Source organism: Falco rusticolus, chromosome 1 (genome assembly GCF_015220075.1).
Source record: "Falco rusticolus isolate bFalRus1 chromosome 1, bFalRus1.pri, whole genome shotgun sequence".
In the NCBI taxonomy this organism is placed as follows: Eukaryota; Metazoa; Chordata; class Aves; order Falconiformes; family Falconidae; genus Falco; species Falco rusticolus.
The window spans coordinates 2,650,658-2,664,305 of record NC_051187.1 but is presented as its reverse complement, the minus strand read 5'-3'; the positions used below and the strand labels follow the sequence as shown (position 1 = coordinate 2,664,305).

General features: G+C 43.3%; 1 protein-coding gene across 5 annotated transcripts in view; it reads left to right on the top strand.

The window, feature by feature from the left end:
- The window catches only part of KCNJ16 (potassium inwardly rectifying channel subfamily J member 16), a 35,625-nt gene extending 24,997 nt beyond the window's left edge, over nucleotides 1-10,628 (top strand). For all 5 annotated transcript variants that reach the window (XM_037404674.1, XM_037404652.1, XM_037404665.1 and 2 more), the window contains one exon: nucleotides 6,170-10,628. In XM_037404674.1, the coding sequence (XP_037260571.1) occupies nucleotides 6,246-7,535 (1,290 nt within the window). In that variant the 5' untranslated portion in view covers nucleotides 6,170-6,245 and the 3' untranslated portion in view covers nucleotides 7,536-10,628. The remainder of the gene's footprint in view (nucleotides 1-6,169) is intronic.
- The last annotated feature ends 3,020 nt before the right edge of the window (nucleotides 10,629-13,648 follow it).

Genomic DNA, 13,648 nt, shown 5'->3' with positions numbered 1-13,648 from the left:
CCTGTGGCTCTGAAACAGGCAACCAGCCCTCAACAAGGAGCAACTTTCAAAGCCTGTCCTCTCAAACTTAAGGGGCCAAAATTCTTTCCTTTTTTCTTTTTTTTTCTTTTTTTTCTTTTTTTTTTTTGGTTTTGTTTTAAAGAGATCTGGTTTCACTTAGATGAATTAAATGTCAATATATCTGTTACTGTGAGTTGTTCCAGTGTAGATTACAGCACTATTGCATGACTGGAAAACCTGCGCAGAGGTCGTCTGGTCTGTGCTGTTTACGTCTATCTTTTAAGATGTTTAATAAACAAGCACGTCTATATTGATACTTTTAAAACTGTTTAATTAACAAGCACTTATATATTGATACTTTTAAAAATGTTTACTAAACAAGCACTTACATATTGATACTTTTTAACATGTTTAATAAACAAGCACTTACATATTGATACTTTAGGTCTTGTTTGTGTACAGAGGTATTGAATAAGAAGTCTAAGAAATACACTTTTTCTCCAGCTCTGAGCTTCACCTGTTAGAACTTTCCTTTTATTTCTGTAGCTGCAATCTTCTCTTCCGCTGTTGAAAGACCCGTATACACAAGATTACAGCGAGGAGAGGTCTTCCGTGCCAGGTGACGCTTGCAGAGCTGTGTGTTGCAGCCTGACAGCCATGCTGCTGGGTGAACCGCAGCCCTACCAGCCTCCACTGCACTCCGTCATCTAAGCTAAAGTGATGGGAACAACAAAACTTTTTTTTTTTAAAGGGCGGGTTGAACCATTTAAAAGCTTCGCTCCGGAGGCTTCAAAGGCGTTATTATGGATGTAGGAAAGTTCTGTGATTGAAGCTCCCGCTGGGCTGTGCTTCACTCTGGTAAAGTCAGCACAAAAGCATGTACTGATCTGAAAGCGCTCTAGGTCATGCTTTGTCGTGGGAACCCCTCTCCTGCATCCTTGCTCCCTAGAGATCCAACTCTGCGTTCAGTTGAGGGGATGTTCCAGCCCCCCTCACCTTGTAAAGGTGCCCTTTAGTCATTTGCGGGGATCTGATCTGAGATGAGGAACATCAAATATAAAAAGAAAGCCCGCTTGTAACATAAAGCCGTGCTCATCAGTATCTTGCACCTGACCCGTTAGATACGAGGACTATCAGACACTTTCTGAAACTGTGAACATCATTGTGCTTTTTTGTTCTGCCAGAGGAGACAAGTGAAAGCTTTCACAATGTAAAGATAAGTCTGTCTTGTGGGTTAGGGTGATCAGCCTTCCAAGCCAAGCAGGCAGTAGTTTCAGCACAGTTGCGGGTGTCCTGGAGTGTACCTGTTGGAGGCTGCGAGCAAACACCTCCGTGGCCAGCCGTGGGGTGCGCGTGGTACAAGACATACAAACGGTGAATTGGGATGTGTGCCAGCCCTGCTCTGGGGATTACCTACCAGAAGCAGGAAAACTGGCTGTATTAGGAGCAGTTAGGTGCCTTTGCAAAGAAGAATCCTAATGCTGCCCTATAATAGATTCATTTAGATTTTGTGGGTGGTGGCTTTTTTTTTGTTTTGTTTTGTTTGGTTTTTTTTAAAGAAGCGAATACTTGAGTCAATTCCAAAGCAGCTCAAAAGGTTTCTACTTGTCACATTTCTGGTCTCTGAGCTGCAAGCCTTCCAGGGTTACACAACTATGACTAAAACTGGAAACCTTTCAGACCATTTCCAAGATGCAGCAGGAAACTGAGGTGATTGCTAAACCGATGCTAGAGAGAGATCCACTTCCATGTGTGTGGGGTTAGAGTACGCAATTGCATTCGGAGGTTTCGAGTTGTTTTCTTTTTGATTTAATCTCAGAACAGAATTATTCTGCAACCCAGATCTTCACATTGTTTTGCTTAATGTTTTACAAACAGGCTGTTGACTGAAGTTGTCACTGAAAAAAAATTCACCCCTACTTGTTTACATAATGGGAAAATATAGTCATAAAAGGGGCGTAGCAACGACTTGTTAGGTATTAAGTTAAGGTGCAATATAGGGATTATCCTCATAAAACACTGAGCTCTAAACTTAAAATGTCAAAATTAAATTGACAACTACATTTAGTGGAAGTTTTTAAAAGGCTAAACTTGATGCTTAAGGCTTTTAAGTTACTGTTATTCTGAATGAGCTGATGAAAATCCAGAGTTCAAATTCCTTTGGTACAGCGGTTCTTTTTGAGAGGAACTAGATGAAAATTATGAATATGATAAGAAGGCTTGCTTCTGCCAGTGTTTGCTTTGTGTTAGCTCTTCACTGGGCATAAATAGGTGCTGAGGTTTTTGCTGTTTCTGCCGCTGCACTGCTTTATGACCTTTGAAATACAGGAATTTACCTGCCTTTCTCCTATATCTAATTGGGGTGAAATTTTCAAAGATACCAGTTTGGGGGGGTCAATATGCAGGCCCCATAAACACAGGTCTCTAGAGCAGTTCTGTGCCTCCCTGAGCATGTTCCAGTATCCAACACAGTAAGAACCTAACCCTGGCTTAAATAATTAAGAATATATGTTGATTTTCTGAACTGAGCCTGATACATATATGCTTTAGGAGTATTTCTGAACCCTTTCTAGCATTTATCTTAATGATTTTTTTGCGATTTCTCTGTTTCTTTCTTCTGACTATCCTGCACAGCTTCACTGCTCCATTTTTGTCTCTGAGAAGTTTTTTATTTGGGAGCAAAATAAGTTTCTAAAAATGGTTAGCAAAGGTACTGAAAATTTAGCACACTTTCTTTTCTGAACAACGGAACAGTATGCAAAAGAGGTTCATGATGTGTATAAACATGCCCAGAAATACAGGGGGGAAAAAACCCCAGCCACGGAAAATAGAAGAAAGACAAAAACGGGCGAGGGTTTGTGTGTTAGTGTTAGAGGAAGGTGAAAACGCTTCCTGACAACATCTGAGAATCATTTGCAGCAACCGATCCATGAGCTTTAGTGAGTAGAGAATGTTTTTAAATCCTCCCCCACCCCCTTTGCTAATCTTTACCAGGTAGTAAGACCTTTAATGTAATTCGTATGGCTTTCTTAGGGATGTGTAAAATACTTCCATTTTGAAAAATCAGATTTTTGAAATGTCGCTAAGATTTAAGTTTGTAAGTCTGGTTGTGAGTCTGTGGTCTTCTCTCCTTTAAAATTTGGTAATAATAATAGTCTTCAGACTGTTTTGCAATAGTCAGCATGTCTCAGTAAAGTAAGTGATGAACATCTGGCTTCACAGCCTCACTGCCTCTCGTTTGGAATAGGAAAATCACGTGCCTCTTTCAAAGTGTCCCCATGAATGAAGTACAGATCGTAATACAGGCTTACTAATTCAGAACCATTGAAGGGTATTTTTTTAGACTTAAATGATAAACATCGGACAATGTAAAAGAAGTTATTAATTACGATGCATGATTATTATCGCACTTGAGAGACTTTAAGAGGTAGCCTGGAAAAGTTTAGACTTGGCTTACCTTTAAGACCCCCAAACCACTGGGTGACATTTTTAGATGGTTTTGAGTGGCTGAGAAGGCTATTTCCTAAGACTTACAGGCACATTTGGGATTTTAGGTCATCTGGGGCACGTCTCCACTGTGCAAGGCCAAACATCTCTGAGCAATCCAATTTTCAACATGACGGAGAAAGATTAACGCAGATTCTGAGAGCAATATATGTCCGTTAATGTTGCTCTGCACTGATCCTTTTTTACTCCATCCAGCTTCAATTCTAGATTGTTTGGTTCTGGTTTAGGAAGCTCTACATCACCTTCCCTTTCTTATTACAGACATATTTTTGAATGTTCTGAAAATCCAGTCTAGTGGATGTTTTGTTTATACCAGTCAAAAAACCATCCCAGGCATCCATGAGCATATATGTATTACTACAACCTACATGATAGTAGTAGGAGAGACCCTAAGCAGAGTCAGAGCTCCTAATGCAAGAATTGCCTCCTGTGTGTGACAGACTACCATAAACTCAGAGTGGAGTTAGCCACATCGCTACATGTCTGACAGCCGACAGTCCATGAGTCTTGCCAGCACCAACAAAATCTAAAGATATTGCCAGCAAAACACTGTTTTTGAAACATGATGATTTGCTGATGGCAACAGCAGTGAGTGGAATCAGCTCAGCAGTCTGATTCATGAACTGTTCAGCCCTTTTAGGGTCCCAGGACGTTTGTGAGTATTTTCAAGGAAATCTAGTTTGATTCAGTCAATAAGAAAAACAGCACAAGCCTAAGTATGTTTTTTATTTAAGATTATATTGGCTCCTGATTACAATTTGCTGCATTTTCACACCTCACAATATGAGGTTCTTAAAAAAATAACCGTTTCCAGTTTTTGTTTGTTGTTAAATATGACTTATAAAATGTTAGGTCAAGAGTCTTCAATAGACTAGGCTACGCTGTTTGTTTTAAAGCTATGAGTAAAGCGAGTCATATGAATGTTTCCAAAGACTGTATTCCAAGAAGTATTTTTGGAAACATTAATGTTGTGTTTTTTAATGAAGGCCACATTCTGAGGCTACGACACCATATGTCACATTCATTTCTGTACTGGAAAAAAAAAAAAAAAAAAAAAAAGACAAGAAAAAAGAAATGGAAACTATGTTTGGCTTTTAAGTGTTTTTGGATTAGTGTCTATGCATGCTTGTCATTGTTCCTTGGATGAGAGAAGAGTTCTCGGTCTGTTAATCTAGTCCATCCAATATATATTACACTCTATGGGCCTGCCTTGAAGTGTGTGCAGTCATTTATACTCAGGCAAACTGAATGAAGAGCTGAGGAAAAAGTTTACCACTAGGAAACTTTTTTTTAATTTCATTTTCCATTAATATGTTGGCTTCATTGTAAACCTACCTCTGAACTTTTGTCAGCTGAAACCAGCTTAAAAATGGGAAAAAGGACTTGTCATTTTTCCATTGAAAACTTAACATTTTTTGGAGTAATGACAGGTTTTCCTCAAAAATATTGGCTTTTGTTTCCTTCAGAAATATCAGGTAGAAGCATGATATATGGCAAAAATTGTGAGTTGCTCTAGCTGCGTACCCTATAGCTTCTGACCTGTCAGCGTTTTGTGTGTTAGCAGTTGGGATATGGCAGCATGAGCTGGAGACCTGCAGGAAAAGGCATTTGCTGTATCCTACAAGTGATTCATCAGCATCCTGTAACTGATTACTTCAGCTAAGTCTTTCCTTTTTTATTGGATTCCAGTTGATGAGTTCTCAGTTTCTAACATAAGTTCTTGTTATTAGTCACTAAACGTATAGCCTAGCACTTCGTACTGCTGGAGTTCATATGGTTGCAATCTGCAAAGACATCAGGTTTTTTTCTCTGATCTGACAGAGGAATCTCCTAATTCACATCACTTCCTAAATTTGTGTCATCCACAAATTTTATTAACGTACTGCATGTTTGTTTCAAACTCATTAATAAAGATTTAAATACTTTTTGGCAGCCGGATTTTTTTGTTTTGTTTTGTTTTAAGGAATGATTTGAGAGGCTTCCCAGGACCTCAGAGAGGTTTCTTTTTCAATTGAAATGTAAATACTTTTCTACAAATTGAACAAATATGTCTCTGTAGCACTAGCCTAGTAAAGTTCAGTTCCATGACCAGGCATTTCTGGGCAATACTGAAACACAAACAGTGATGAATGATTGTGTGTTTGATACGTTTTCTGATTAAAACATGTTAGCACTTAATTCGCCTGTCCATGCTACAGAATCTTATGTACAAATGACAGTGTTTTCCTATGCATTTCTTCTAATGGAGGAAAACAAACAACCATGCAACAAATATTTACTACCTCAAATATTTGCCTAACTTTAAGGGGGTTCATGGCATTCCTGTGACAGTTCATGACAGCCCATCCTGATTTGAGTGTCACTTCACCAGAACATTAGAAGAGATATTCACAGTGGGGTCACCACAGACTGGTTTGATTTCTGGTTTTATCTGCATACCAGATTTTAGGATTGATATGGACATTTCTAACTAGTTGAATTTCTGGCTGCCTCATATTTCCAGGCCTAAGTTTTTTCGCTATGTTTTTAAATGAATGTCAGAGTCTGTAGTCTTCAGAAAATTGCTCATGATGGCCAGAGAGTGAATATATTTAGATTTGGTGTTACACAGTTCTGGCATAGGACATTAAAACAAAAATAAACTTTTTCTTCTATTTCATAGGTTTCCAATGAACAAAGAAAACAAATAGCCCCTGGGACCACAAGTGTGTTCTGTAAACTGGTGCCACGAGGCAACTATGAGAAAGATGACTGAACAGAGCGGGTGCTATAAGCCCGTTAACATACAGGGAAATAAGATCAGTTACCAACGCACTTGTCAAGAAAGCCCTGAAATGGGGATGAAAAGATTGCAGAAGCGATTTCTCCACAAGGATGGCAGCTGCAATGTGTACTTCAAACACATCTTTGGGGAATGGGAGAGCTATGTAGTGGACATATTTACCACACTGGTGGACATCAAGTGGCGCCATATGTTTGTGATATTCTCATTGTCATATGTTCTTTCATGGTTGTTCTTTGGACTAGTCTTCTGGTTGATAGCAATCCAACACGGAGATTTATTCAATGATGAAGAAATAACCCCCTGTGTTGCAAACGTCCATAGCTTCACAGGAGCATTCCTGTTCTCCCTTGAAACCCAAACGACCATCGGTTACGGTTACCGCTGTGTTACAGAAGAGTGCTCCGTTGCAATCCTCATGGTTATCCTACAGTCAGTGTTAAGCTGCATTATTGATACCTTCATCATCGGAGCAGCCTTGGCAAAAATGGCCACGGCTCGAAAGAGGGCACAAACCATTCGGTTCAGCTACTATGCTGTAGTGGGGTTAAGAGATGACAAATTTTGCCTCATGTGGCGCATTGGTGATTTCCGACCAAATCACATGGTTGAGGGCTCTGTACGAGCTCAGCTTCTGCGCTACAAGGAAGACAAGGAGGGCAGAATGACGATGGAGTACAAGGACTTGAAGCTGCTAAATGACCAGATCATACTTGTTACACCGGTGACAGTCGTACATGAAATTGATAGTGAGAGCCCCTTGTATGGTCTAGATCGGAAAGCTCTGGCCAAGGACAACTTTGAAATCCTGGTCACATTTGTCTACACAGGTGATTCAACAGGAACATCACATCAGTCAAGAAGTTCATATGTCCCCAGAGAGATTCTGTGGGGCCATAGGTTTAACGATGTCTTACATGTAAAGAAAAAATACTATAAGGTAGATTGCTTACAGTTTGAAGAAACCACAGAAGTTTATGCTCCTCACTGCAGTGCCATGCAACTGGATCGGAAGGAGCAAGAATGGAACCGAAGCGAGAAGACACGGGAAAAAGAAGCAGAGACGTCAGCACTGGAGATCAAGCCTTTTAGTACTAACCAAAAGTCATTTAGTGCAGTTGCCCTCATCACCAGTTGTGAAGATCCAGAAGACCCAGTGACAACTATCAGCCAGCCTTCTGGAGCAGTTTCTTATCAGAAAGCAGCTGTGACCTTAAGTAGGCTGTCAATGGAGTCCCAAATCTAGCTTTTTACTGCCATGAAAATCACTTCCAACAAATTGTCCCATCATAGCTTTTAGAATATAAACAATGAACTCATATGCACAAGTATTTATATTATAAACCTCGCTGACAGCGTGCCCACATTGTAATACATTGCTGAGCTGCTAGAAGAAGTTTCACACTGGTTAGCGTGGGTATCAGTAACAGATTAGCATTGGCACAAGAAAACAGCTCACATTTGGGTTGACTAGACAGCTACTGTACTTGAGCAAACTTCTTGTAAACTTTATTACCCTGCAGGGACCAATGTTGGACATACCCAGAGATAGATAATGATCTAGGCAGGGAACAAAACCAATGTAGTGTGCCCTCTAGGTCAGATTTTTCAAAGCTGCCTAATTTATTTGGAAAGCCAGTTCCCAGTCTCCCCAGGAGGCTCCGAAACTCCCCTGCGATTGCAGCGAACAGTGACTCTCATCATGCCCAAACCCTGATCCCCGGGTTACACTGGGGAATCCACGGGGATGTTCTTCGTAGGAAGGAGAGAACTGGCAAGAATAAGTGAACACACAGTTGCTTTGGACACCTGCTTACACCCTGCCTAGTGCTGTGGGATCCACAGTGGGATCCTGGGGAACTTTTCTCATTTCCGAGCCATGAGCCACGTGCTGTCAGCTGGCTTGGGGTTGTGGGCAGGTTTTTGACGTGGCTCCGCGGCTGGGAGGGCTGGCCAAACTGGCTCCTTCGCACTGTGCAGAAATCAAAACGAGACCTCATGTTTGAAATTGAAATCAGCAAAATCAGACTGAGCCTCAGAGATCATGCTTTTAGAGCGAGCTGTGCAATATTTTAAATCAAAACACCTTTCATTTCAGAATGTCACCTTTGTTTTCCTTTTTAGTGTATTATGCTTCTTTAAAAAGACAAAGATCAATCTGGAGACCAAACGGTGTGATTTTGTTGAAACGAAATACGTTTGTTCATCTGAAATGACTGGGTAAAAATTATCCTTTGCAGAGAAATTCAACATACTCAGCTGTCAGATCAGCTTGGAAAAAGGGGAATGTTAATGTTTTGAAGTTCTCTGTGACATGGACATTCTGTGCTCTGCACATCTCTGCAGTTATTCAATAAGCAATATCTCATGATGCTTTTCCCCCCGATGATTATGGTTAATTTGCATTGTATCTAATTACCATGCTAACGTAAAAATAATTATCTCTGAATTTGTGGTTACTTAAAATGGGATTTATCTCACCTGACCTCAGCCATCAAGAGATCGTTTGTCTACTTGTCGAGGCTCTCTGCGGTTACTGGAACTCTTCTTCTGTCTTCACAGGGGAGTTCATCCCATCTTACTCTGGCTTTTTAGGGAGCTGAAGGCAATAGGATGTGTTTATCCTGGAAATGTTCATCCCTTTCCATTTATTGTTGAAGGAGATGAGATGACTGTTGTGGAAATGCTGGCTAACTTTAGGCTGCTAAAATTAGGTCTGACGAGTCATCCACATCAGTCTGACTAATTGAACGTTTTTATGAGCTCATCACATTTAAGGAAGAAAAATAGCATGCTGAATCTTTTCCCTGAAATTTGCTGCATATAGTAGTATTGCTGTGTTATTTTAATGTATCTTGCATTTCTCTTTTTCTAGCACTTGTCTTTGGATATTTGTGATCCCTTCAGGTAAAACCAAGCATATTAGCAAGCCTGGGGGGGAGATGGTTGTTCCAAAGCTCATTAATTGCCTATTTTATATGCTGAATCATCAGCAGCATCACTGCAGTAGAAAACATTGTATTGTATCCTGGATTTGAGCACTGGCAGGCACTGGGGAAACAATCTAAAAACATGGAAAGGAGTGTAAGAAAATGTGTAAGGGTCTCAGTACTTACGTGGTGTCGGAAAAAACACCATCCGGATTGTATAAAATAGAATACAACCTTCAAGACATGTGAAGTAATCCTTCCGCACCCCTCTTTGAAAGCTCTTGGCTGGATTACCTTGTTCTATGTTGGGCACTGCACTTTGGGAAAGCCATGGAACAATTTGAAGGGAATCCAGAGATCTAGAAAACACGTCAGTGAAGAAGTAGGGAAATAAGGTGTTTCAGTCCAAAAAAGCGTTAGGAAGCAAAGAAACCGTTCTCAAACACAAAAATTGAAGCTCGGGAGAGAGGGACAATCTGTTGCCTGCAGCTGGTGGGTAGGACAGGAAAACATGGGCTTAAACTGAAGGCAAAGAGTTTGAAGTTAATTAGGAAACACTGCCATTAAGGCAGCAAAGCACTGACAGGTCTGTGGGGTGTGTAATCTCTGTGGTGATGGCTCTGGGGAGCCTGCTGGAGAAAACGACTCGCAGGAGTGATACAGAATGGTCAGATGTTGAGCTTTCCAACCCTGTTTTTCTGTGATCCTGTGATTTTTAGAAAAAGGGAATGTCTAACCTGAAATCTCCTTACCTGGTCACTTTACAAGTACTTACACACATTCGCTTAATCACGTAGGTAAAGCTACTCGGAGAGATGAGCTCCTACTGAGATACATAATCAGAATCCCCAAAAGAACTTCAAAGGGTGCATATTTCAGGTGCTGTTTGTAAAAGCAGTTTCCCCTGTTGAGCTGTGAATCTCAGCTGCCTTCCCCTCTCCCAGTTATGTACTGTGTGAGCCTCTTGCGGTGAAAAAAATTCTTTCCTCAGAATGACTTTCCTGTAAGTGAAAGTACCAGGAGTCTGATTTAGCATTTTGTCACATGCTTCTTGGTACAGATACATATAAATATGTGAGCATGTAGAGTAATGTATGCATTGGCATATAAGTCAACCACTAACTGACGAGGGTCAGGAAGAAACTTCTCTCCTGGGCATGTTAATTCGTAACAGGCTACTATACAGTTTCTTCTACTTTTATCTACAGCATCTGATACCAGCCAGTGCTGGAGACAGGATACTGGTTGAACCCCTGGTCTCAACCCATCTGGCTTTTTCTGGTTTTCTCTGTTTGATATTTTTATTTCATTTATCACAGTACAAAAACTAGGTTTAATAATGTATAGTAACGCATGCATTGCATTTTTATGAATACAGACACAGAAATAAAGAACATGCCTCTACCATACACCTTGTGAGAGCACATTTCACTTTTCTTCCCTTCAGCCACAGTTTTAAGCTTCCGTACCTTATGCGTTAAGAAGTCATGGAAAGATTTATAAGAGGCAGAGTCATCTTTTGACTTTAAAAGGTGCCAAATTACAAGAAAACTCACAAAGTTATGTATACACTCTGTGAAAGCTTCTTAGCATGGACTTGGTTTGTTTGGAGGAACGTGCCAAACACAGACATGCACACACATGTGTCTGTGTTCCAGTCACACCCAGAGCTTGCACACTTCACCTGCAACCTCCTCACCCACTGAAGGATCTTGGATAGCACCAGGCGGATAAGGCAGGAATGGGCAAAGGTGTGGAAGGGATACACAGCCACACAAAACGTGCACACTCCTTCCTTAACTATCATTTAGGTGGTGCCTGACTGCGCTCCTGGGAGAGCTAGTTCTTGCATCCTCCTTGCCTAGGAGGGGACCTAGGAAAGACTTGAAGCACAGTGGTGTGCAGCAGCTTTGGGTAAGTAGGAGAGAGAATATTCCTTACCCATCTGCTTTTTCTAGATGAGGATGTTTTCCTTTTGGGGTTTTTTGTGTGTAGGTGGGTTTTTTTAATGTTATTCATCCCCATTACAGAGCTGACCCATGCAAAAGCAAGCAAGCCTCTCAGAAACCCAACAAAAGTAGTAACGTGTATCCTCACAGCAGAAGCACAGACCTTGCCCCTGACTCAACCCTAATGAAATGGTGGTGTAGAGGATTGAAGGTGGGTTAATTAACATTGACAATATACAGCTGTGGGCTGGCTTCAGGGGTGGGGGCGTTGGCTGATGTAGATAAGGTGCGGCTGTGGCTGGTTCTGTTAAGCGGTTGGGCAGCCAAGGAAAAGAGAGGAGGAAGAAGCAGAGAGAAGAGAGGAGGGTCAGTCAGTCAGTCAGTCAGTCAGTCAGTCAGTCAGTCAGTCAGTCAGTCAGTCAGTCAGTCAGTCAGTCAGTCAGTCAGTCAGTCAGTCAGTCAGTGTGCACTGGATGAAGAGAAACTAGGAGAAGGCAGCAGAGGCACTGGCATGAAAAGTATGTTGGTAGGTGATGGTAAAAGACCTTGTTGTAGCAGGCTAGTTTGGAGAGTGCTATGACACCATAGAAAGTGCCCACCAGCCCAAAAGTAAGTGTCTGGCTGCGTTCTGGGCTGCTCAGTGAGTTGGGAAGCACAAGTACCCTCCTGCTCTTCCAGAGCATCGCATATGCTCCTTGGGTCTTCAGAAAGTCAGGACCTTGGGCTGAAGCTCAGCAGCTTCTTCCCAGCCACCAAGAGGCAGCGACCGGCATCTCCTTCTGCCTCAGCTGGAAGTCACTCATCCGGTTCCTGTCTTTTCCACAAAATTTACCAGATGAAGCAAAATTTTAACAACAAAGAGAAAACACAACCACTTTGCATTGGACTCCTTAATCCTGATTATAGCTTATTATTGATTATTACTGATAATTATAGATTATTATTGGTTATTTTCTCTTGGAAAGCAGCACTATTGTTCTGGGTCAAGATTAGTTTATGTCAAAAGGAATATAATAAGATTATTATATAATTTATTTTTCCAGCTTTGCCTACCACTGTTCATTAAGGCAGCTGGCACTTCCTCCCCCATTATCATGTATCATTTAGTGCATATTTTCTGTGAAGTCGATTTTCAGATGTGGGACATGACAGATTTTGTTTGTCCCCTGTTTCTTCCACACTGTGCAGGAGGTCTGACTCGAGCTGCCTTCCTGACCTGCAGCGTTACGGTTACGCAGGGACATTCCCCTCAGGAAATAACAGGTACTTTTCAGGGTAGCAGAAGTGTTTGTGTGGGAAGAAAGAAAATAATATTGCCTGTAAGCTTTTTTTAGCTCTTAAATCTTTGCTGGTTTTGAGCTGGGAACCTGTAAACAGAAGGAGTTGGTGTCTCTGCGGTGGGCCCAAGGGGCCCATGTGGGGAAGCATCTGACAATAAATTCACTTCCAAGCAGACAAGGGGAAGCACGACAGAAATGAAATGAGAATGAAACCAGGAGCAGCTACAGTCTTAGTCTGGGCTGAAAAATGTGAATCGGTGTTTTCATGGGGCTTAAAATCACAGCACAGGAGCTAATTCTGGGATTTGAAGCTTTTCTTGGGGTCAGTCCCTGCGGCTGAGGAAATGCTGGGGGAATCAGATAAAACATCCAGCAAAAACAGTGTGGAGTTGGATAATTCCGGTCCGGGATCATGTTGCCCCCTGAAAGTGAGGATTTTTTGAAGCTGCCACCTGTCAGTTGGCGTTTGCTCCATGCTCACAACACAAACTACCCAGGGCTATCGGAACCGCCCGAGAATTCCCGGCTCAGGTGCATCCCCCAGACCCTGCGGGTCCCTGAGCCCAGCACGCACCCAGGCAGGGATGCTCCCAGCCACCTCCAAACAGCGGCCAAGCTTCGCATTTTCCAGGCCCTACCCACCACCCCAGCGGCCTGCAGCCCCCAGCCCCGCACCCAGACCATCAGCCCCCGCAGCCCCTGGCCCCGCACAGACCATCGGCCCCGCAGCCCCTGGCTCTGCAGCCCCCGATGCCGCAGCCCCCGGCTCGCACAGACCATCAGCCCCGCAGCCCCTGGCTCTGCAGCCCCCGGTCCCGCAGCCCCCGGCCCCGCACAGACCATCAGCCCCGCAGCCCCTGGCTCTGCAGCCCCCGGCCCCGCACAGACCATCAGCCCCGCAGCCCCCGGCCCGCACAGACCATCAGCCCCGCAGCCCCTGGCTCTGCAGCCCCCGGTCCCGCAGCCCCCGGCCCGCACAGACCATCAGCCCCGCAGCCCCTGGCTCTGCAGCCCCCGGCCCCGCAGCCCCCGGCCCCGCACAGACCATCAGCCCCGCAGCCCCTGGTCCCGCAGCCCGCGGCCGCGCCGGGCACTTGGGCGCCACCTGGCGGCAGCCCGAGGGGAGGCCGCGCCCCCGCCCCGCCGGGTCCCTCCCGCCCGCCGCGGGGTCAGCTTTGCGCGGTTGCGCAGCCGTGGGGA